Source organism: Myotis nattereri (assembly GCF_964212035.1).
Source record: "Myotis nattereri genome assembly, chromosome: 5".
Taxonomy (NCBI): Eukaryota; Metazoa; Chordata; class Mammalia; order Chiroptera; family Vespertilionidae; genus Myotis; species Myotis nattereri.
Genome location: NC_138080.1, coordinates 45,552,895 through 45,577,736, shown reverse-complemented (window position 1 = coordinate 45,577,736; position 24,842 = coordinate 45,552,895). Strand labels below are relative to the sequence as shown.

The following is a 24,842-nucleotide window of genomic DNA, read 5'->3' as shown; positions in this document are numbered from 1 at the left end:
AGAGAGAGAGAGAGAGAGAGAGAGAGAGAGACTGACTACACACTAGCAGTCATATTGTTTTTTTCTGCCCATCCTAGGATATCAGTATATTATTTACAATAAACACCCCATTAGACAATATTTTCAAAGGCTTTGAATACTTGTCAAGACATTTTTCAGGAGAAGTCTCCTTTTTATTATTCTCTGTATATCTTGGTGCAATGACACAAGTTTGACTCCCTCTTAGTTATTATTGCAGTCCTTCATTTAAAATGACATTTTAAAGTATAAAGCTTGAAGATATACATGTCTGGTTTTTGATAGGTGCTACAACGCATCAAAGCCAGGTAACTGAGGAAATTAAATTTGTATTTCTTTCCAAGGCTCTACTCCTTCACACTCCCCACTAACCTTAAAAACAACAACAACAACAACAACAAAAACGATGAACAGAAAACTGAGGGGAGGGAAGAGAAACATAGAGAACAAAAAAACAGGAACATAGGTGGGTAATGGGAAGCACTCCCCCTCATTGCTTTCCCATAACTACGCTAAGATGTCCCCAGGGCCATGAAGTATGTGAGGTAAGGAGGATGTCTGCTTTGGGAATAATTGAAAAGACTGTGTGTTGTTGTTTTGGGTTTGGTTTTTTTTGTAAAAGGATGTGAGGAAGGCATTTTATATCACATACCCTTTTCATTAGTTGTTATTTCTACTGGAGAAAAGGAGGCCTTCTTGATTTAATGATGGGATTAACTTGAGAGTGGGGGTTCTTATTTTTTTAATGTATTCATCACCTTTGCCTTCTATATAGATTTGTATCTTGCAAAGATTAGAAGAGTCTGGTCCTAATTTAAAATGAATGAGAAGGAAGAGTCTGAAGATATTTAGTTAACTCATGCATTGCCCATTTCTTCAACTGTGAAAACTGACCCTGCTCTAGCTATTACCCCAGGATGCAATAATTAGCCTCCCTGAATCTCAATAATAGGACAGAGCAGAGCCTGATACTGTCTTTCCTGAGCCTAGTCTCTGAGATACAGTAATATGCTTTAAATGTAGATATATGTCAACTCAATAAGGTTCTTTAGGCAATAAAGCACTAAGAACATAGGTTTTTATGCTTCTGGTTTTATTTTCTATGAACCGTATCACTCCTCAAGAAATAAAATATTGAAGCAGTTAAATTTATATCTTAAAGCTTTGAGCTCTAAATATCTATCTACAAAAAGGCAGTAATTTTTCTTCGAATGGTAGGATGCAATGATTCCTGGCAGTCCCACTGATGCATAATCACTACTCCCACATAAGGAGTGGCTGCATAATGGTGGCTCAGAAAATAATTGTAGATCATAGAAGTCAGGTCTTTGCACTGTGAACAATCATTTTTACTCAAGGAATGGTCCCAGCACATGTCCCTTGCTCAATTGCAAGGCTCAGAAATAATATTATTTATTCTATAGACACAATGACAGTAGGTCTTAACATTAACACCGTAGTTCTTGTTTAAGATCTCTGCTTTCCCCTTATGAAGATAATGTTTGTGCCCTGTTCTGGTTTAAAACCTGCAATTCCTTTTCAATCACAACTGTACTTGAGCCTCCATTTCCTTTGAATAGCTCTGATCTCAGCTTTTACCCCAAGGCTCACAAGAACTGCAAGTGCCCTGCCTCCCCCCGAATAACCCTGCATCCAGGAGCCAACTTGCACACTGCTCCAGGTGACCTGCTCACCTTCCTGGCCCAGGCCCCAGTCCTGGATGAATGTGACAAGTCCATTTGTGTGATTATGTATGTGTCCACACGATCAAAAAATTACCATTCCTTGCACCTCATTTCACACCCCTCTGGGCACCTTACTAATTTAAGAGTCTCAAGTTATGACCATAGCCTCCTCTTGTACTCCCACATTTATACAACATACAAGGATATTTCCCAGTTTCATCAACCACAATGGTCTCTGCACTTTCTAAATCCATGTACTACACGTATGTAGGGGCATAGCATATTCAATCTTCAAATCTTTAGTATGTTTGCTACTTTCCTCCTAATACGTTTGCAATACGCGGGAGCAGATGACTCTGGGTTTGTTTTCTTCAGCGATCCTAGCACAAAGGCACAGCAAATACACCTGGAAAGTACTTGCTGGCAATGGGAGGTACAATGTGTTCATCTGATGGGACAGAAACTTGCCTAATAGGTCTCAAGTACAGCAGACATCCATCTTTATCTGGATGAGGCAAAATAAAGGAAATAGCTCAGAAAAGTTTCTATTTACTAGTGAAATAAAATGAACTAAAGCACAATTAATGTAATTTCAAATTATAATTGCAACAAGAAGTAGCTTTCTATTTTTATCACTAGTTTTGTAAGAATATAGAAATCCAAAGTGAAAATAAAGAAATTTTAAATGTAAACACAATATATATTTTAATAATACATTTTATATGAGAGTATGAGAATGTTTCCTAAAACACTCAAGAAAAACAGTAAAAACGAAAAACTATAACTACTCATTATTTCTGAGCAGAAAAAAAAGTCCTAAGCCCAAAAGTGAAAATCTCCACAAAATTGCAAAAAGATAGCGTATCAGCTATAGAAAACATCATCCTTACTTCAATATTTGATATCATAGAGTACATAATGACACCTGCAACTCAAAGTCACTTGGAAGAATAAATCCTGAATAGGTTCCCAAGTGAATTTATAAAGAAAACTAAACTCGATGAACTTGATTTTGATTATATGGTTTACATGTTCGAAGAAAGGGATATCCTAAGGTATGAAACTGAAATAGAGGTAGCCTGATCATATCATAAAAGTTGTTTATGAAAAAGAGAGTAAGGTTGAACAAACATTTTATATATTAATATATGTATTAGTTTCATAAAAATACATATAAAAAATAAAATGTATTCAGGAAGAAAACGTGCATCCGTTGAGCACTTTCTATATACCTAGTATGTTAAGTATACTTGTAGAGAAAAGATCCCATTATTCAAATTTTACAGGTAAAGCAACTAAGGCCAAGAAATATTAAGTAGTTTGCCTAATATCACATAGTTAACAAGTAGCAGAGTTCGGATTCCTAATCAAACATAAGAATATTAAAAGAAAAACAAAAAGATCAGTGAACCCGATGGGCTACCTATTGAATGTATGTCATTAATATGTGAAGTCATTTCAAAATAAAATGTAGTATTGGAATATATTCAATATAAAAATAATAAATTATCTTAACTATAAACCTCTATCATAAAAATTAGTTAGAAATTATTATTGTTGCACCTAGCGGGCCTTATTTCTTTTTTTTAACAAGTTAACTGCTTTGCGTCCAAAACGGAAACCATCTCCACACGCCTCGAAGACACTTATGGCGTGCAAAGGGTTAAGCCATTCAGAAAGTATAATATCCGAATGAGACACATAGCAGAAGATTCAAGAGGCCCATTCTTGGTTTGGACTCTAGTCCTTTGAATGACAGGTAACGCCAAGTCTATTAGTTAGATAAGGAGGGAAGGAAAGCAGTGTTGTTTTCACAAGAAAAGAAGAGTTCATTCCATGGATATAGATTGAACTTAGCAGGGTAAAACAAAAACAAAAAACACTGACATATCTGATGCTACCTTAATCGTTATCGGGGTTGATTTTAAGGATTACAGTGGGAATTACAGCTTTCATAAGGACCTGATGTAGTCTGTTTGCCTGCTACCATTTAGTGTATGAAAATACTCACCTCCCTCACTGTGTAGATGCCTGTTCTTGTCCTTTAGACAAATGAATTGGGCAAAATAGATGCTTTTAAAAATGATTATACTTCTGGTATTATGTGCTTTTAAGTAGCTATTTTTGCAGCAAAGAAGATCATGTTTTGACCAAGGCAATGAGGACAGATTAGAGGATGAGCAAATTAAATATCACATTTATCTCCACCTTGGCTTTGTGAACAGACTATTCAATAAGAAGGCTTCAGGGAGGCCCTCATTCATTCTCACAACTGGCAACTAACTCTGACCCACCCAGTAGAGCTAGAAGGGAAATGGTGACCTCCAGGCCAGGCCAGCCCAATCCATGAGCTCCTGTTTCTTGCAATGAAGAAAGAAGATTGGAAGTCAAAGCTGACATGCACTGTTAAGAAAACAGTTTCAGCACCAACTAAGGGATAAACTTTGAAGATGCTGAAATAAAACTTTATCAGTAGCCTGATGTATATAGGGCAATTCACAAGGCAATGGATCTTAAGTCCCTGTAGCCTTAAGGCAACTGTCTGTTGCCTCAGACATATCTAGGAAGCTGTTCATACTGAACAGATGCCCCACTTAAAAAAAGGCGGGGGGGGGGGGGACTCCAAATCCAATCAATGAAGATAATTTTGGCATCCTAAAATGAATCTGTGCATGTGAAAACAGTATTTGAATCTTCCCATTTAATACTTTTGCTGATGCTTTCTTTCTCTGATGAAGCTAAGAACCTAGAGGGTTAAGATCTTTTATTGCTTACCTTTCAGTCTGAGATGTGTGTGAATCTTGAATAGGCATACATGGAAAGATATGCTGCTCACCATGGCTTACAAAGTGTTGTCTGCTCTGCCTCCTGCTGACCCCTCTAGCTTCAGTTGCCCACTCTCCTGCTCTATGTTGCACCCACTCTGGCTATCTTCCTGATGGTAACCACACCAAGATTTTATATTCAGGCCCTTTGTACTTCCTGTTCCCTCCACTAGAAGGCTCTTTCCCCAAATCTTCATCTGTCACTGATTCTCATTTTCTTGGTCTCCACTCAGATCTCACCTCTGCCAGGAGTGTGCCTAGCATATGTCTCCATCTACTTCTCCTGTCATATGGTCCTGCAGATTTACTTTAAAGCACATGCCCCAACCTATAACTGTCTCTTTTCTGTTCCGTCGATTTGTTTACTATCACACACCCATTTTAATGTCAGCTCCCTGAGGACATACGCTTTGTCTGTCTTCCTCTACCACTCTCCTCAGTGCTAAGGTCAGTCCTGCACAGGAGACAGAATGATACCTAGGTTCTCTTAAGCCCATGTAAAGCCTTCCAACACATGGCCAGATAGTGTGCACATGGTGCACAGGTCCACACAATGGCCACCCGTGCTTCTCTCTAACTTCTTGGGCACTTGGACTTTCCTAGTGAGAAAACTGGCAAAATAACAGTGGCGAAACCTAGGACCACACAATTACAAAAATTATTGCTTCCACGCCTCAAAGGAGTGTAATGCCCTTTAATGCTTTAGGCCTTTTTCATTGTAGGGAATTCGATAAAGAAAGAAAAAAATAAAGTGTTTTGTCCTTCAGCTATGCCATCATAAACTTGAATTTGTGGGGGGAAAGCATTATCTTTCCCTTCATTCCTTCCGCAACGTTTCAAGTAATTTCAGCTTTGCCCTGACCAGGTAGCTCCGTTGGTTAGAGCTTTGTTCTGATATGCCAGGGTTGTGGGTTCACTCCATGGTCAGGCCATATAGAGGAATCAACCAATGAATGTCTAAATAAGTGGAACAAGAAATCGATGTCTCTCTCTCTCTCTCTCTCTCTCTCTCTCTCTCTCTCTCTCTCTCTCTCTCTCTCCGCCCCCTTTCCTCTCTCTAAGATCAATAAAGTAACGTCAGTTTCTTATCAGCATAGAAAATTATAAACATTTCAGAGCAAGGTGAAATTCTTTAAATTCTATCAGACTACTAAAATAAATAGAAAGCTCTTTGCATTGCCAAAACTGGTTCAAATCAAATGTAGTCTATTCTCATTATCTGTGGATTTTGTATTTGCAAATACACTTACTCACTAACATTTATTTGTGACCCCCAAGTCAATACCTGCAGCACCTCTGCAGTCATTTGCTAACCTGCAGGGCAGGGCAGAGCAGTTTTCTGAAACACACCTTAGCCAGCTGAAGTTGAACATGGTAACACTACCTTCTTGTTTTGCTCTCATACTGTAAACAAGTGTCTTTTCCCGCAGCTTATTTAGTGCTAAGTGTTTCTGCACTTTTTGTGCTTTTTTTGTTGATGATATTGCAGTTTAAAAATAGACCCCAAAGCTTAGTGCTGAAGTTCTGTCTAGTGTCCCTAAGTGTGATAAGACTCTGATGTGCTTTACAGAGAAATACACGTTAGATCAACATGTTCAGGCATGAGTTATCACCATGAGGTCAACGTTAGTGAATCCACAATATATATTAAAGTGTCTGAAACAAGAACACAAATAAAACAGGTTATGTATTGATCAGCTGATGAAAAGGTTATGACCAGAGGCTCATAGGAAACTAACTGTATTTCCTCAGGAGTAATGCTTCCATGTTCACCAGTTCAGCATTGACAGCAACTTTATAGAACGTAACAACTGTGAACAATGAGAAATAACTACAGCACAGACACTTTTTAGAGGAGTGTTAGACACTTCTGAAGAGTTATTATGAGACTAGCAATCTCCCCAGCACTTCCTTCATAGGAAGGTTACAAATCAATCTTCCAGAATTTCTTCAGACAAAAAATTATTTAGTTTCTACCAGCCAGTAATGTATCATTTATGTGGTTATCTCCTCAGTGTGCTTTCATTTTCTGAAACTAGAAATCATCTCCATTATCAACAAAGAAAAGAGGAAGGAAAAGTTGACAATAAAAAGAAATAAAAGCCCTAAATCTCCAGCTCTGTTTCTTATTTCCACTTGTGTTTCTTCTATCAAACATACTTAATTTTTTTTTCTAATGAGTACTCTTAGTTGATCATTAGTGGTGTATCTGTTAAAATATATGTGAAGCCTTAACCTGGCTTATTTAATAGAGTTAAGAACCTAGAAATGCTTATAACGATCATCCAATTTAAAATTCAAAAGCCATATATTTAAGATAAAATAGCAGAAAAGATATAAAACATTCAATTATGTGGCCAACATGAAGACTCTCCCAAAATAATGAGATGGCAAAGATGAAAGTTGTAAATATATAGGTTTTAAAGAACTGTTGCAGAGAGGGGAAGAAAAAAAACAAACCTTGTAGTTAATAACCAAAAGAAAAAATAAGAACTAGCAAAATAAAACAAGAATCAGTAATGTGCAATGCACAAACCAAATATCTCTTATTGTTTGTGTCTTTGCTCACATTTTCCTGCTCATCTGTTTTCCACATTCCAATATTCACTCTTTGCTTTTTGCATCACTTTGATCCGCATTTAGAAATGTTTTTCTTGTCCCAGAGATCCTCTATGGGTTCCAAAAGTTCACAAAAACTATATTTTCAAACAGCCATGCAAAGAGTAGAAAGGAAAAAGGCAAAATTTGGTTAAGCATTACTTGGGTATAACTTTTCAAGGTAATCATATAATTGGCTAATGTTCTATAGCACCAAACAAATGTTATGTAACTTATTATAATTGCATAAGTAAAATTAAGGTTTAAAATTATAGTATCACAAAGAAATTTGGGGATGGCTTACTTTAAACTGTTTTGTTCGTTAAATAAATTTTAAGTGAGAAGGAGAAAAGTCAACTAAACAGCTACCAAGAAAGAAATAATAAAGAAAAAAGAGGAGAGCAAATCTTTTAAGGAATAACGGCTAAGAATTTTACAGATCTTAAAGGGGGATCTGATTTCAAATTAAATGCTGCGTAGGCTAGAGGGAGAAATGCCCAGGTAGGCACATTATTGTAAAATTTTAGTAGAAGAAAAAAAAAAACCTGAAAGCTTCCCAAAAGGAAACAATAAATGCACAAAAGAATATGAATTTAACTTTTCAACAACATGTGATAATGGAAAATAAGTATGTAATCCTTCCAAGTTCATTCTATCTATCCATCCAACTATAGAGAGATCATAAAAGAGAGAGAAAATGAAGAGCTTTATTATTGTAAGAAAATTATTTTAAAATAAGTTATAAATGTAAATCAAAAATTAGAGAGACATTTGATTAATCAGGAAAAGACAGGCTGTCCCAGAACATCAGTTGCACAGGAGACTCAACCTAGATTGCATAATGAGAATGGAAGTCATTAGAAAGACTAGAATTCATGAGATAAATATATGATAGTAAGAGCCTAAAATATATTACAGGCACATAATACAAGTGGAAACTGGACATTTCAAATATCCAGGAAAGGAAAAAAGTTGTAAAAGGGGAAAACAATCACAGCATAGTACTTGACTGTTCAATGAAAATAGTCAAAAAGATATACATATATATTTATATATGATTATGCATATAATATTTATTGACTTTAAATGTTTATAATAAATTTATATATAAAACATATGTACATAAGACCAATTAAAAATACAGAGTAGAATGCTAAATTTTCTCAATCTTGACTCAAAAATGTTGTCAACTCATAAGGTGGACAGTCAAAAGACATCTATAACTATTAAAATTAAAAATATGGTTTCAAGTATATAATACAAATTATGATAAAAATAGATTAATGTAAAATAAATTATATAGATATGTTATGAATATAGTGTTAATCACCAGAAGAATGATATAGATAGGGAGAGAGACTAGCGGTAGGTGAGGATAAGCAGAAGGAAGCAAGTTGTTTTCCATCCTGTCGATGTTATTAGAACTTGCTTCATGGCCTCTCAATGTGTGCAGACATACTGGAGGGGGAAGAAACTCCAAAAACAAACATCTTAGAAGCAATACTTAAAAATTGAAAGAAGAAGAATAATAAACTAGGAAAATAATTGAGTAAGTTTTTACTGGCAATGAGATCATATCTGTTGAAGATATTACTAACATTCACCAATATGCAGCTCTCTGATGCTGGACACCAGGACAATACGTCTCCACTCCCCTGAAGCTGAATGTGGACATGTGAGTAGTTTTAGCCAATGAAATGGAAGCTGAAGTAGCCTGGTCTTTGTCCTTACAGAAGCATTTAATTTCCCAATGTTCAACTCTCCAGCCCCATCTTCCCCAGGCACAATGATGATGGATAAATAACTCATACAATTCTAAGGGGAAAACGACCAAAATGGCAATGATAATTGGGCAAAAGTCTGTAATCAACAATTCGTGAAATAAGAAACATAAATGTGTTCTAAATTTGAAAAACAAATGTAACAAGAAGAATTTTTAGCTCTCAACTATGTAAGGACTTTAAAAATGATAGCACTGATTCTGACAATCTGTGAGATTAGACTAGTCATAAACTGTTGACATAATTATAAACTGGTAAATTTCCTTAGTATATATCAGAAATAAGTAAATGCTTCATGGCCTTTGATACAGTACAATTATACTTCACTTATCAGAAATGAGGAAAAGTACAGATGCAGAAGGATTCCATTTGCAGTAATATTTTAGAATGGATAAAAGAAGGTTTCAAACAAAATCTATAAACTTAGGAGACAGTTAAGTAAATTATGGAGATAAATATTATAAAACTATAAAAATTAATTTTACAAATGGCTTTATTGGCATCCAAAAATTTGTCAGATATGATATTATGTACAAAAGTACTTGAAAAGAACATATGTAAATATAAACAAGTGAGTATTTCTTGGGTAAAATTAGTGATAAATTTTTATTTTTATTTTGTGTTTTCCAAATTTTCTACTTTAATATGTTATTTTTATAATTAGGAAAAGTATTCTAAGGTAGCTTCAGAAATTTTTATATTAATTACAGAGTAATATTTAAATAAACATCTTGAATTAGATTTACCTCAGAAACATTATGATGTACAAGTCTTGAAAAAAAAAACTTAGAAATAAATAAAAATGGAGATAAATGTGATTAAAGAGGCTTTGAAATCTAAATTGGCCAAAGAAAATTAAAAATACATGAAAAGCTAATGCAAACTTTGAAGTTTTAAACCCAAACAAATATTGTGACATATATTAATATTTGTTTAAACACAAGTGTCCATATGGCAAAAAGAAAGCAGAAGCAATCCCTTGAAAGAGAACAGGGTCTGTATTCCATGAAGTCCTTTAGAAAATTCTGCCTCCTTAGTCCACCTTCATCCTGCTCCATTATGATACCTTAACTGCATTACCCACACCTTTAGTGGTACCATCTTAGGTAGAGTGGCATCAAATGGCTTTTCCTTACTCACTTTCTTCTGCCTTTATGAGTGGAGGGAGAAATGAGACTAAGCCACTATTTGAAAAATATTTAAATTTTTAGAAAGTGTTAGCATAAAAAGTTATCAACACTGTATTTCTACTTATGCAAATATTTTTTATTTTCATGTAGGTAAAATTTTTGTATTCAGCCAAAGATGTATTAAAACAAACAGACGACTAGAGTTGTGCAGAAATTTGATTAAATAAATTTCATAAAACCATCATCTTGATTAAATACATTTCATAAAACCTTTCTTTCAATGCTCATGTATGACAGGGTACTAGAAAAGTCACTTCAGGGCCACATTAAGTTCAGAGTTTCACAAAATGTACTGGTTATAGAATTAGAAATTTTTCTGATATTTGACAAAAACTACACAGTATGTGTCATACATTGTAAGGCAAACTGAAAACATTTCTTGATGAAAGTAATGTTTTAGTATTTTGTTTAGTACTAGAGGCCCAATGCATGAAATGCATGCAAGAGTAGGCCTCCCTTCCCCCAGCTGCCGGCACCGGCTTCCTTCTGGCCACAGGCAGGCACCTGGAACCCGGGCTTCCCTCACAGCCCCAGCTTCGTCTGGAAGGACGGAAGGACGTCCAGTTTAATTAGCATATTATGCTTTTATTATTATAGATTCCAGCTTAAATTAGATTTATGCCATAAATAGCTTGATATTTGGCTTTAGAGAGAGCACAAAACTGTTTTCTAAGACAAATTAAGAATGAAATTGTATATTAGTTAATAAAACCATGAGTATCTGAGTTCCCTTACCTATCTTCATTTCATACAGATTTGCTGTCTTTAGTTTTAATATTCTTTTTGTGTACACATACGGATTGTTACACTGAATTAACTTCAAAGTGTTATTCAAAAGCAAAGTCATAATCATAACCCATTACTTCAACCTTGATATAAATTAAGAAATATGCAAAACTAGCAGTACACTTAAGTGATATTAGTGCTGTGACACAAGCCAAAAAAACATAACAAAATCCTTTATTTATCCCTCTGGGCTCAGTTAATGTTTAAATCTGGCATCCGCATTTATTGATCTGAGACCCCAGTGACACAAAAGCACAATTTATAAAAATAGCACTGCTCAGGAAATAAGTGTCTTGCATAACTTTATATTCTTTACTGTAATAGAGTTTTAATCTTGTTTCTTTCACATTTTGGGCAAATTCCCTATTTGTTTTTCATTTCCTGAGGAACTATTTACTCAAGAAGAAAACTTGATGGCATTTTAAATCAATGAGGAGAGATGGATTTCATATATATATACTAGAGGCCGGAGGGGGGGAGGGGGAGGCGGGGGGGGTGTCCCTCAGCCCATCCCGTGCCCTCCCGCAGTCTGGAGCCCTTAGGGATGTCAAACCGATGGCTTAGGCCCACAGGTGGGAGAGGCTCCCACCACTACCACTGTACTCACCAGACATGAGCCTAGCTCAGGGCTTCTGGCTAAGTGGCGCTCCCCCTGTTGGAGTGCACTGACCACCAGGGGGCAGCTCCTGCATTGAGCTTCTGCCCCTTGGTGGTCAGTGCGCTTCATAGCGACTGGTCGTTCCACCATTCTGTCAATTTGCATATTAGTCTTTTATTATATAGGATATATAGTATATGGTAGCAATTAACTAAACATGAAATGTAAGCTTAGTTTAATACTTAATAAACTTAAAGTATCCCTATTTTAGTATTTATATCAAATAAATCCAGATGAATCAAAGATTCATTTTGAATTAAAGCTTCGTTTTGAATCATGAAACCAAAATAGGATGGAGAGTAAATTAAAGGACAGGCAGTTGTATCTTTTCAAATAAACTAGAGTGGGAAAGCCTTTCTGAGTAAGGCATAAAAGTTCTGGGGGAAGAAAATAAACAATTTCTTAAGAATATATATATATATATTATTTTTGTAAATCCTCACCAGAGGTTATGTTTTTATTTATTGTTAGAGAGAGAGGAAGGGAGAGAAAGAGAAACATCAATGTGAGAGAGAAACATCTATCGGTTGCCTCCAGTACATGCCCCAACCTGGGAACCCACAACGTGGGTATATGTCCTGACTGGGAATGGAACTTGCCTCCTTTTGGTGTACAAGACAATGCTCCAATCCATTCAGCCAGCCAGCCAGGGCAAGAATATATGTATTCTTTAAAATTATGAACTGAAATCATGAATAGTTTAAAAGAAAAACAAAAATCTGGGCAAAATAGCTGCAAAACATCTCTAAATCTGATTCAAAACTTAAAAAAAAATTTTTTTGGAAGCACTATAATTCACATTACTGTTAATATCATTATTTTCTCATTTGGTCACCCTGTTTTTCAACAATATATTCTACATCAGTATATCACACAATGACTTTCATCTTCCATCAATATCTTTTTTTTATAAGTGATCTAGAAACAATGACTTTACTATACATTCTAACATAAACAAATAAAAAAGATCATTCTCATACTTCAGGGAAGTATACATAATTTTAAGTGGCTTATGTGGTTTATTGCATTAGTCTCTTCTTTGTCATATATGCTATACTGGTATAGAAACAGTAGAAAAGATTCCAGTAGAAAACTAAAAATGCATTTTCTGTTGTTCTCTGCCTCTTCTCCCAAGTGCTTGTCAAAACTGTCCAAAGTTCCTAACACAAGAAGTAATAATAAAATTTCACTATTTTTTTGTGCACTTAGATTGGCCAACCATAGTACATAGTGTTTCCTGGCTACTGTGTAGCTTTGAAACAATCCTATCACACTTGATTCCCTTTTACAAAGATGACAACGGAACACTTAGATAGATTAAGCACCTTATCCAATGTCCACTTTTAATACTAGGACTAGAATTCAGTTCCAAGTATAGACTCTTAACCAATGCTATTCTGTCTCCTAAGACGTCAGAGCTGTAAACTGCATGGATCAAGGTTTTATATTTTCATGGACAAAACATTTGTGTCTTTACCATTAAGATGACAATCCTTGCCGAAACCGGTTTGGCTCAGTGGATGGAGCATCGGCCTGCGGACTGGGGGGTTCCGGGTTCGATTCCGGTCAGGGGCGGGGCATGTACCTGGGTTGCGGGCACATCCCCAGTGGGGGGTGTGCAGGAGGCAGCTGATTGATGTTGCTCTCTCATCGATGTTTCTAGCTCTCTGTCTCTCTCCCTTACTCTCTGTGGAAAAATCAATAAAATATATTTAAAAAAAAAAAAAAAGATGACAATCCTTGAGTTGTCTGTGTTCTGAGATATAAAGGTAAGGATTTATGGTCCTTCACAACAAATAACTAAAACTATAAAGCTTCTCGATAAATCCTCTAAATTATTGCCTGTGTTCCTAAAAGTTCCTCTCCAAATGTAAATTAGAAATAACACTGTGAGCTAGTAAAACAGATAAAGCTATAAATTTTTTGAAAGTGCTTGGGAATTATAGAGCTCAATAACTCCATTTCATACAAAAACTAAAAACAAGAAATATTTTATTCCTCAAAAACACAAGACAGGAATAAAGAAAAATAATGATGTAAGTTGAAATGTATCTTTAAAAAAAAAATAGTAAAACATATATTCTTCCTACTACCCTGGAGATGGTCACTTTCAGAATTTCTTTGCAAAAGCTTTGTAATGAGATTTTGTTTTTATTTTTGTGTTGTTTTTCCTAAAGATAAGCCCTCTTTCCACTTTAGAATTGTGGGAGCTATTTCTGTGGTAGATCATTCAAAACAGTCCCTTTAAATAGATGTAATTCACATAGCTTATACGAAGCCCTTAAGGAGTGTGTCTAAAATGTTCCAAATCTAAACTACTAAAATGTATATGATAATTTTTTCAAATATATTGATGAAACTGATCACCCTATACCTTATAGTCCTGATTCTTCAGGTTGAAAGTGTTCACTGTCTCAAATTATTTCCGTCTCAAATTATCCTTTAATAATTTTTAATAATTAATGACAAAAATTACATATTGTTCAAAAGTTATCATTAATTTTGTTAAGCATTCTCCTAAGACCTGCTAATATATTTTAAATATATCTAGGATTATTAAAAATATTATTCAGATGTGAAGAAATAGAATATATTACCACCAGATAACATAAGACTAAAAGTTAAATATTTCTGTGTTCTACTGGTAAACCTCATTTATCAGCCTTTATCGAACAGTTCTTGGTAACAGTACACTAAGTTACCTGCCTCTTGGAGATTTCCTGCAGCCATGGCCCCCTTCCCACACCTCAAGAAATCTGACAATTTCAATCTGCAATAGAATTTTTTTTCTTCGACCTGAAAATACTTATTTTGGTTTTTTTATTTATTTTTTATTGCTTTCAGAGAGGAAGGGAGACAGAAACATCAGGGATGAGAGAGAATCACTGATTAGCTGCTTCCTGCACATCCCCCACTGTGATCACCTCCTATACACTCCCCACCATGCTCCCTACTGGGGATCATTGGGGATCGAGCCCACATGTGCCCTTGACCAGAATCGAACCTGGGACCCTTCAGTCCACAGGCCAGCGTTCTATCCACTGAGCAAAACTGGCTAGGGCTGAAAATACTAATTTTGAAATGCTTGTTCTATCCTTTTATTCTTGCACAGAAATTTAAAAATATATAATTCAATTGCTGACATATCCTATTGCAATAGACTGAACACTAATGCTAGAGAAACTGTAAAAAGAATACTAAATCTGAAACAATAGTATTTTAATGCAAAGCCTTAATATCAGCTGCAAAAGTTTTATGGAATAAGAAAACCTTTTCTTATAGCAAATTATATAACTTGAGTTTCAATTAAATTCATACTGCAGTTAGAAACGATTGAGTAAGGCCATATTTTATTATAGGGAGGAAGAATCAGTTAATACTTCACTATATTTTTAAAATAAGCACAGAGTATACTCAGTTTATATAAACATATTTCTATCATTTCCATCAGTATAACTGGCCATTTAGACAGATGAGACTAAAAATATTTGCATCAAAGGGGCACCTTCTGAGGTTCACTGAAATTCAATCAGAGTGAAAGAAATCAGGGGGCCATAAAATAAGTGAATATCATAGAATTTACAGTTTGCAATTAACTTTACATGAAAGATAAATAAGCTCTGTAAACATAGGATGCCCTGTTCAAAGACAAACTAAAACTTAAGGCATTGCTCAATTCAAACTAGTTTGTATTTATATTTTAAATACTGAAATAATCAGGAAAAAATGTGAATTAGCATACCTATAAATAAACTACATAAAACTATAAAGTAAAATTCTGAAGAACAAATCTAAATAGTAAATCTGTGAGAGGTAGATATGTCAATTATTCGAGAAATCTGAAGACATATGAAAATTAAAACAATCTAAGAAATGTCCACTCATAAATTCCCTTACTGTAACGATTCCCATATCTCCCAAACGTATTTGTTCTATTCAACTGAAAACACTTATAAGGGTAAAGATTCTAAATTTTAAATTAATGTTAGATTACAAATTAGTAGTAAGCATACTGGATAATTTTTCTATATGTTAATTAATGGATAAAAATAAAACTATAATAACAAATTAGGGCTTTTGCTGAAGCAAATTTATCAATAGAATAAAATAGGACAAAGCTGCCCTAGCTGGTTTGGCTCAGTGGATAGAGTGCCGGCCTGGGGGCTAAAAGGTCTCCAGTTCCATTCTGGTCAAAGGCACATGCCTGGGTTGCGGGCTTGATCCCCTGTAGGGGGCGTGCAAGAGGCAGCAGATCAATGATTCTATCTCATCATTGATGTTTCTATCTCTCTCTCCCTCCCCCTCTGTAATCAATAAAAATATTAAAAAAATAAGACAAAATGAAGTAAATAGAAAACAAATCCTAAAGATAGACTGCTTGAACAAAAATAGAAAAAAAGGCATGCATATCAAAAATCACACATATTAATGCAAATATTAGAAGAATTGGCTTGTGTCAAGAAACTGTGTCCATAAAATTCTCAAAGACATTCACTATAAAATATATTATAATTTGGTACTTTAAAATTTTCACTAAAATAATTAACAAGGGAAATCATGATATATAATACCCTGAGGTATGTGTGTGCAGGTGAGGAGGGTAGACTATGAAAATTTTTTTGCCATTCAAAAATATTTATAGTCACATTTTGAGGAAAATGCAAAACTAAAATGGAAGCTGAATACACCCAAAACTGTCTGGTCCCTTATAATGGATTCTTGTATTCTAATCACTTGCAACATGGCTTTTGCATCATCCTAATAACATTTGTAAATCCTCTAAAAATGTATATTGTACATATTTGAAGCAAATAATTTTTAACATATAGCAATGTAGCTTTAGGGATAAGTAAATAATAACTTTGAACATATCTAACTTTTAGAGGAAAATGTAAAACATATTACACTTTCCTCTAAATCGGATTTAAATCAGGTATCAAATAGTTTCTTTTGAAATCCAAATGTAGAGCAAAAGCAAAACATTGACTTTAAAAAGTATAATTTTATAATGCAAAAATATATAATATGTAATGACTTTAAGAGATAGATAATCATTAAGGGCCTCAAAGCACTGAGAACGGTGCTAGGGTTTGTGAAAGCTACACAGACAACAATGGCATGAACCTGCCTTCAAGAATGTCACATTTTTCATTCTCCAAGTAAACTTTAAAACGTGTTCATTCTATAAATTAAAATGATAAAAAAATGACAAAATAGTTTAAATTGAATAATACTGAAAAATAACAGAGGTAGACTCCTAATCAACACCAATGTAAGAACCACATTTTTCTTTTAATCCAAATTAGTAAAATCTTCTCTGAAAACATTTTGATGTTTGAAATTTTTTTAATTGTGGGAGGTTTTGAAATTTTAACTTTGAATTCAACAACTAATTTTCATTTTGTATTGAAGAAACATAGTCATATAACTGGTTTGTCACTTTGTTATTCAGATCATTGGAGAAATCCTCAGAAATTTTGACTAAAAATTGTCAAAACAAAAAAGCTAATATTTTAATGGTATCTAGAGTATCTTCTGTGGAATCCAGTTAAAAAATAAAGGAAAATAAATCAACCAGTAGCATTAACATCCCAATAAAATGTTTAAATCTGATATGTACCCTCTGTGAAATGTACCCTTTGCTCCCTTAAAAAAACACACAAAAAAACATAGTTCTGTATATCCATTCAGATTTCATTTCCTATAATAGCATTTTCTGTGCAGATTGGATACTTCTATCAGTTGTTTTTTTAAGCAGAAAAGAAGGAGGGAGAGGAAGGGAACAAACGCAAACTCTTTGAAAACTCAATTATTCCATAAAACATTCTAAAATAATTAGGAAGCTACTGCTCTTTTTGAGCCTTTCTTAAAATTTTCAGGGCTGTGGGAAGTTTTACAATTTGTGAAGTGTCATTGGAAGAGATTACAAGAAGATCTAAGATTTGGGCATGAATCAGCATCCATGTCAGCATAATGTCACAGTGCATGACCCTATCACTTTAAAGGCTTGATATGAAATGGAAATGCTCTATACTTCCAGTCAGCAGGGTAAAGCCTACAATACCTCAAAAAGGAATAGCATAGGAATAAATTCTTAACATTAAGGTTCTATAGTTTCATACAGTAATTTTTATTCAGTTCCTCTTTTCCTAAAATAGAGTATTTCAACCAACACTATTATTTCTGTTTAGTATAATCTATTATTTTCTTAAAATTCTCTTGTGGTAAGTGAAATATGAACATTTACCCCAAAAAATCTAATAAAAATTAATTATTCTTCCATACAAAGAGTTCTTTCTTTCTTTGTAACCTCTAATTGAATATGACTGAATATTTACACCACTGCGTTGTAAGGTATTGTGTACTGGTACATGTGTTCATGGTTTTCTTCACATCATGAATGCTTATCATTGCTTAAAAGAATCCAAGTTGAATCTGGTTTTTATCAAATTTTGCATATCTTTAAGTCAGTAACTCCAGGTTTTAGTAATTACCTCAACAAAAATGGCAAAACATGATAACCCAGCCAATCTATAACTACGTACGTTCTATAATAAGTATACATATGCACATATTATATTTTTGTATGTATACAATACACACGAAGTTGCACTGATAAAAAGTGTAATAAAGGCTTAAGAGACATTAATTAATTAGATGAACACAGATACACAATCTCAGAGATTCATGACCAAAACCCAATGATAAGAAATACACCTTTTAAATGATTATCTGGAGAATCAAGGCTAAAGAGCTAAAATCATATTATTTTAGAATGCTCTCTCTTCCAAGAGGATTTACAATCAGTGCTATTTCTGAATGGCTTTACAACTCAAGTTTACAAAAATATTTAAAATAATCCATTTTAAAAATAAAATTGAAAGCACTTTGTTGTTAAAAGGCATCAGGAATTATCTTTCAAACAGCATTTTAAATGATTTTTTTTCAAAGTAGCTGCCATTTACATATATTTTATTGTTTTCCTAAATAATTTTTTTTGCAACGTTTCAAAAGGTATTCAGTGTGCGCAACAGTTTTATGAAAGAACAATATTTTCTCCAACATCTCCATCTGCTGGCTTAGAGAAAAAGTAGATTTTTATCTATTTCTTTAAAATGTAATATTTTATGATTTGTTTTTATGGAATTGAAATATAAAATTATTAAATTATTATTAAATAGATGAATAGCTATCTGTCAAAGTTACTCATGAAATAAATAGAAAGATTCGAGCAAGAAATCTAATACTTATTTTAAATTCCAAAAGCCTATGGGACCAAACAATCATGTTTACAGCCCATTTAGACAGTTTTATTTTAAACATGGTTTAGTAATGACAACAACATTAACATTTATTAAATTGTTTTAGAATACAATAGTATTTAGGTTTTTTTTTCTAAAATCTGTTGATTTTATTAACAATATATACTATGTGGTATAAATACATATGCAATATCAAAGTTACTGTTTTCATGACAATTCTGAATTCCTGCAATAAACTGCTTTTGTGTAAGAACTACTAGACCATCTTCACATCCTCATGCTAAAGTTCTTAGACAAGACCACAGTGGCCAGCGCACAGGCCTGGAACTCTTGGAAAACTATTCAAAAGGACATGGAGGAGAAAGGTTGAAAAAAATGAATTAATATAAGAAAAACATTCATTTAGTCTCTGACAACTAGAGGGCATTCAATAAAAATGGGAGGGAGTGGGGAGAAAGAAATTCTTGAGGCCCATCACTGTGGTTTCAACTGTTGAACAATCATGCTCAAAAGCTAGTCTCTTTTTTCTCCAATTTTATGGTTTGCATATTCTCATAATGAATGTTTTTGTTTGAACAGCCTTCAGGGAAAAAGACTGAAAACCCATTATCTGTACCTACGAAGGAAGGAAGGAGGATGACAGGAAAGGGGGAAGGAGAGGCAGGTGGGGGCGAAGTGGGGGACAGGAAGGGAGAGAGAGAGAAAAAAGGAACTGGAATCTGTCTTTATTTCCTCAGGTACCCATGGAAACAAATGGGAACAAATAGGTTCTTGCATTATCCCGCTGTGACTGTGAAAGAGAAGGATGGGGGAGTTCAGTGCCATGCACAGTCATTTTACCCACTTCAGAATATAATGACTTCATTTCATTTGCATAACCTTCACCCACTCAGTAGCTCTTGCTGGATCCTTAAGTGGTTGTCAACCTCAGCAATTCCAAATAAGTTCCTCCATCTCAGAAATAAAATTAAATTAGCAAACGAATGTCTTTTGTACTTTGAAATCATTCAAGTATGAAACGCCACTTTCTTAATATGTAAACTTAATCCTGTGCAATTTGTATGGTTTAACTAGGAGAACAAGCTCCTTTCTGAACACTTATTGATGATATATATTTAATAATGGAGTTTGAGAATAGACTTCCTTCGATTTCTGGGAGAAATGAGAGAAAGTCATTTTGGTTTTAGCTGTCAACATATTTGATGCTGCTGCTTCCACACAGAAACGTGGACTCCCCTGACTAAAAAGGCAAGAAAACACAGCTAAGCACGGGAGGAAAATCTTGAGCAGGATATAAATGATCAAGACTCATCTGGACACATTTGATATTAGAGATTTCCATTCATTTCTTGATTGCTGACTTTGTAATTATAGTTTTCTATAAGCATCTTTTTCTCTGAAAAGAGTTAAACTATTTTTACATTTTTTGTAGCCTTATGCAAAAAAAAAAGATACAAACATTTTACAATCTCCAGATTTTGAAATTCCTAAAAGAATAAAGAAACTGAGCCGCACAAATGTTAAATGATTCGCCTAGTCAATGAGTCAATGTCAACTCCAGAAAATTCTAGCCAATGAGCTCTCTTCTATAATAGTGCCTCAGTAGTTCTCTTCAGCAATCAGTAAGATACTTATGACATGGATGTTGCAAATGCCACCATTCTGAAGTCCCATGAGGGAACCTTGAAAATGCATTCAGTTCCCCCCCATTATTTGTTTTAGTGTCCTAGAGTAATAATCCATGGAGGAGTAATTTGTGGATCTGGAGACACGTACATTTTAATTTCAGCTTCATTTTCTGAGCAAAACAAAACAAATGTGTGCAAAATGAAGATGTCACTTTCATTTATTTTTCTCAAGGACTGTAGTCAAACAAATTGTGTGTGTGTAAATGAAATCCGTGTCCTTATTATATGGATGTATCATTCTGTGGAAGTTCTTTGAGTTATACATGTGTTTAATACATTTACATTTCCTGTCTGCATATTCTATTTCAATAAAATTTCTATAAAAAAAACAAATCTATTTAAAAATATTGAGACTGAAGACCTAAATTAGTTAACTAACCTAAACTAACCATAACCTTTCATCTTTACAAAGCTCCAATACAGTGATCCGGCATTTGTTCGAGTCAAGGAATTTTCATTTTGTTCAGTGGACCCACACCCATTGTATCTCAGTCGGTCCTCTTACTATTTTCACCAAGGAGTGAACTTCTCAATCATTGACCATTTTCAAAGAGTAGGGTTTTCAATTACTTTCACCTCATTTTAAAAAACTACATACTTCCAGTAGGTTCATTACTTTTCAAAGCATTTTCACACTAGTATATAATGAAATGCAGTTAGGTACTTAGCACAGTTGTATGTCAGTCATAATTCAGGAAAAAACACTGGGAACTTAATACCAAATCAAATGAATACAAATCTGGTAGATAAATAGGTCAAGTATAAAAACCTTCAAAAATTAAACTATATATCATGTATATATAGTGAATGAGAGAGAGAGAGAGAGAGAGAGAGAGAGAGAGAGAGAGAGAGATTTTCCAAGATAGTCTTATATTTTTAGGTTTTTTTGAAGCTGCAAATCCACTTTGAGTCTCTATCTTTCTCCTTCCTCACCCCTCCTTCCCACGCCCCCTCCCCCTGTTTCTTTTCTCACTTGGTATCAACATTTGAAGAAAACTTGTAGCATTGAAACCTTCTTAAATAGGGTCTTAATAAACAATTTAATCACAGGCATCTAATCTAATAGGAGTATCATAATGATCTTGTTCTAATGGTCAAAGAAAATTTCATATCTTTAATCATCTGGGTGACAGCGGTTTCAAAATGAGTTGATAATGTTCCTGATATGATAACCCAGCTAACCCATCGAATATATGATTAAGACTTAATATGAGGAAGTGGGATGGCACCAGTTGTTTGCCTACAGTGGCAAGAGAGCAGTTGGGCTTTTTTCTGCGGTAATTTTCCACTAGCTCCTTCACACTGTAGCCAAAATGGGAGGTGCGCCATCTGCAAAGCCCCCTCCAAATTGTGAACTATGAAATACAAACTGCAAACATCAAATCAGGGAAGAATCAGCCCGGCCCATTCGGCAGGAAATGATGGCAGCTGCTGGGAAAAGGGCAGGAAGGTACCGTGGCCGCGCCGCACAGCCCACGCGGGCGCGGGGGTTGGAGCTCCGAGATTATTCCATTGAACCCTGTGGAGACCTAATGGCTTGGATTCCATCACTTTGTAGCCTTGAGAGAGCTTCATCGCGTGGTCCGCAGCACCGCGCGGAGTGAGAGGGCTAGTATGGATAACTAACTGCACAGACTAAAATGGCTGATCAGGAGACTTCTCCAGCTTTTCAAACTCAGCCGGATCTAACTGCGTTCAGGTCCTCTTCCTCTCGCTGCCCTTGCCGGCGCCAGGCTACCTGAGAACAAAGCGCACCCGGCCGGCGAGCTGGCCGCGGCCTCGCGGGCGGAATTGCCCCTTCAATGGCCAACGGAGCGGCGAGAAACGGGCACGCTCCCGCTCCACGGTGCTGGGCTGGGGAGCCCCCCGGCCTGCGCCAGCCTCTCCGCGGAGCGCCCCGCGCCCCTCCGGGGGGCGTTATGTAACAGACCCGAGCCCAACTCCGGAACCATTTCACAACTAGTCCTGTCCGAGGCGGATCACACCGGGCTCACGGCGTCTATAGCGTGAACCCTGGGCCGCAGATCCTCACCGGGGCCGCAGGCGAGGGCTGCAGCTGCCTGGGCTCCGGCAGTCCCCGGTGGGATCTACCCAAAAGCCCGACGGCGCGCCCTGGGGAACAACGTGTTCTCTGGGGGCAGGGTGCCACCAGGCGCGCAAGGTGGGGAAGGAAGGGGCCGGGAGGAGCCATCGGTATAAGCTAGAAACCCCTGAACCTAAGGAAGCCCCCCGGCTGGAACTCCCACCCCACCTCTCCAGTGCGCACACTCTTCAATTCCTTTCGCTTCCCCCCCCCCCCACCAGCGGGGGTCCCCGAGAGTGCAGCCACTTTCTCCCCCTCCGCTGTCACACGCACGCGCGTGTGCCGTCACTCACACCCACACACTGACAGACGCACACACCACCCCGCACTCACACTCGCTGGCTTTCCGCGTGCGGCGCCTGAAAGGCATGAATATTCATTACTTACAAGCATTGGTGACTGCGAAGCTGTTTGCTACCTCCAAATTGTCGATGTGCGGTGTTAGTCTGAACTCCGAAGTGGAAAACTGAACCATCCCTACCCGAAATGCACTGTATTCTTGATCTGCGCCCCTGGGAAAGAGCCCCCCTGCAAAGAACAAACACCAAGCAGGGGAATCGTGTCAGTGCCCGGGAGGAAAAGGAGAGCAGCCCGCTGGTGCCCTAAGCCCAGGAGTCTCTTATTCACGCTAATAAGCGGCATAAGCACATGAGAGGGCTCTGGTAGCTGGGGCTCAAACATCCAAATAGTAACCAAGGGGTCAAGGCACAGAGTCTGAGGGCAAGGTAAGGTGGCCAGAAACATTTGCCTTTCCTCCTCATCACGAGCTTTGCATTCAGACCCCTAGAGAATCTGAGCAAACGGGAAAATGTTAAGGCAGAATTAATAAAACCTGGAGGGCAGAAATGAGATTCCCCCCTCCCCTCTATTGTATCAAGGCATCGTCTTTTCCCTTTGCTTCATCCTAAGAAAAAACATGTATATTCTAGGCAGTTTAAATCTGGAATGCAGTCAAGGTATGACATAAGTCTACATGACATGAATTAATTTGTTCACTGTGAACAAAGATTACTACCAAATTATGCACAATTCAAAAGCAGAGCACAAAGGATACCTACCTATCTGTATGCTGTTAGAAGAGACACCAAAAATTAGTCCCCATAAAACAGGAGAAAGGAGGGCAGATATATGCATAATCTTTTGCATTTCCAAGAAAAGTAGAGCATCCACAAAATATCCCCCTTTTTCCCCCTTTTCCTCCTCTTCCTTCTGTGGCCGTTTTCCTCAGCACATTAGATCCTCCGCATTTTTGGAACAGCAATTTAGCACCAAGCTGCTACAACCCTGAAGTGGAGGCAGAAGAATTCCTATTTCCCAGGTCCAGCTGGTGGCCGCTGATGCCCTGCGCCCTGTCCCAGCTCCTGAAGTCCAGGGGACTGGCTGGATGCAGTTTTCAGCGGAGCTGCCGCTGTGGTCCCAGGGCTTGGAATATTCAGCACCCTCCCATGCACTCACACACACTCACCCTCTCTCGCGCTCTCTTCTCCCTCCTCTCTCTCTCTCTCTCTCTCTCTCTCTCTCTCTCTCTCTCTCTCTCTCTCTCACGCGCGCGCGCGCTCGCGTACACACACACACACACAGCAGACACACACATACACACACACACACACACACGCAAGTCACAGAGAGGGGCAGGCAGTCCCGGACGCGCGTGCGCGGCTCGCAGCAGGCTGCTGGCGCGCGCGCCCACCCCTCCCCCGCCCCGAAACCCGCACCCTGCACGGCCCGGGCCGCGTCGCGTGCGCGGCGCTGAGAAAGCGCGGCTCGGAGCCCGGCCGCGGGTTTCCCTTGGCGAGACCTCGGGTCTCGCGAGCGGTCGCGCCCACCGCTCGCTCCTGCCTTTCAGCACCGAGGACAGCGCCCAGCCTGGCGCTACCTTTGTGTCGCCTGTGCAGCTGCCGGAGATGCTCCAGCCCCGACCAAATGCAGCAAAGCTGATTTCCGGCTGCTGTGCAGAAGAAGCCGAACTGCTAATTGTTGTTGGCAGTGAAGCGGTCTGTCACCAGGCCCAGCTGTTTTGTGTTAAAAAGTGATGTTTGACTTTTAATTTCAAGAACCTTAATTTCAAGAACCTGTGAAACCCACTTAGGGATATCGAAACGCTGCCACTCACCTCACCTGATGGAGCCAAAACGCAAATAAGCAAGCAAAAGACCCCTTGAAGAAGTGTTCCAAAATTGTGAACTTTAGCTAAAGATGACATAGCCATGATCCAGAGAAAAACCCCACATTCTACGTATAGAGATTGAATCTTTGAAATCACTGTGC

At 37.0% G+C, this 24,842-nt stretch overlaps 1 protein-coding gene across 6 annotated transcripts in view; it reads right to left on the bottom strand.

The window, feature by feature from the left end:
• The window catches only part of GRIA2 (glutamate ionotropic receptor AMPA type subunit 2), a 124,852-nt gene extending 100,326 nt beyond the window's left edge, over positions 1–24,526 (bottom strand). For 2 of the 6 annotated variants that reach the window (XM_081093464.1, XM_081093463.1), the window contains exons 1-2: positions 23,633–24,273; positions 22,962–23,102 (exon numbers count right to left, since the gene is read on the bottom strand). In XM_081093464.1, the coding sequence (XP_080949590.1) occupies positions 22,962–23,102; positions 23,633–23,720 (229 nt within the window). In that variant the 5' untranslated portion in view covers positions 23,721–24,273. Of the gene's footprint in view, positions 1–22,961; positions 23,103–23,632; positions 24,274–24,450 lie in introns of those variants that run through there. The other 4 variants (XR_013996112.1, XM_081093465.1, XM_081093462.1 and 1 more) reach the window with 4 other exon arrangements.
• Between the last annotated feature and the right edge of the window lie 316 nt (positions 24,527–24,842).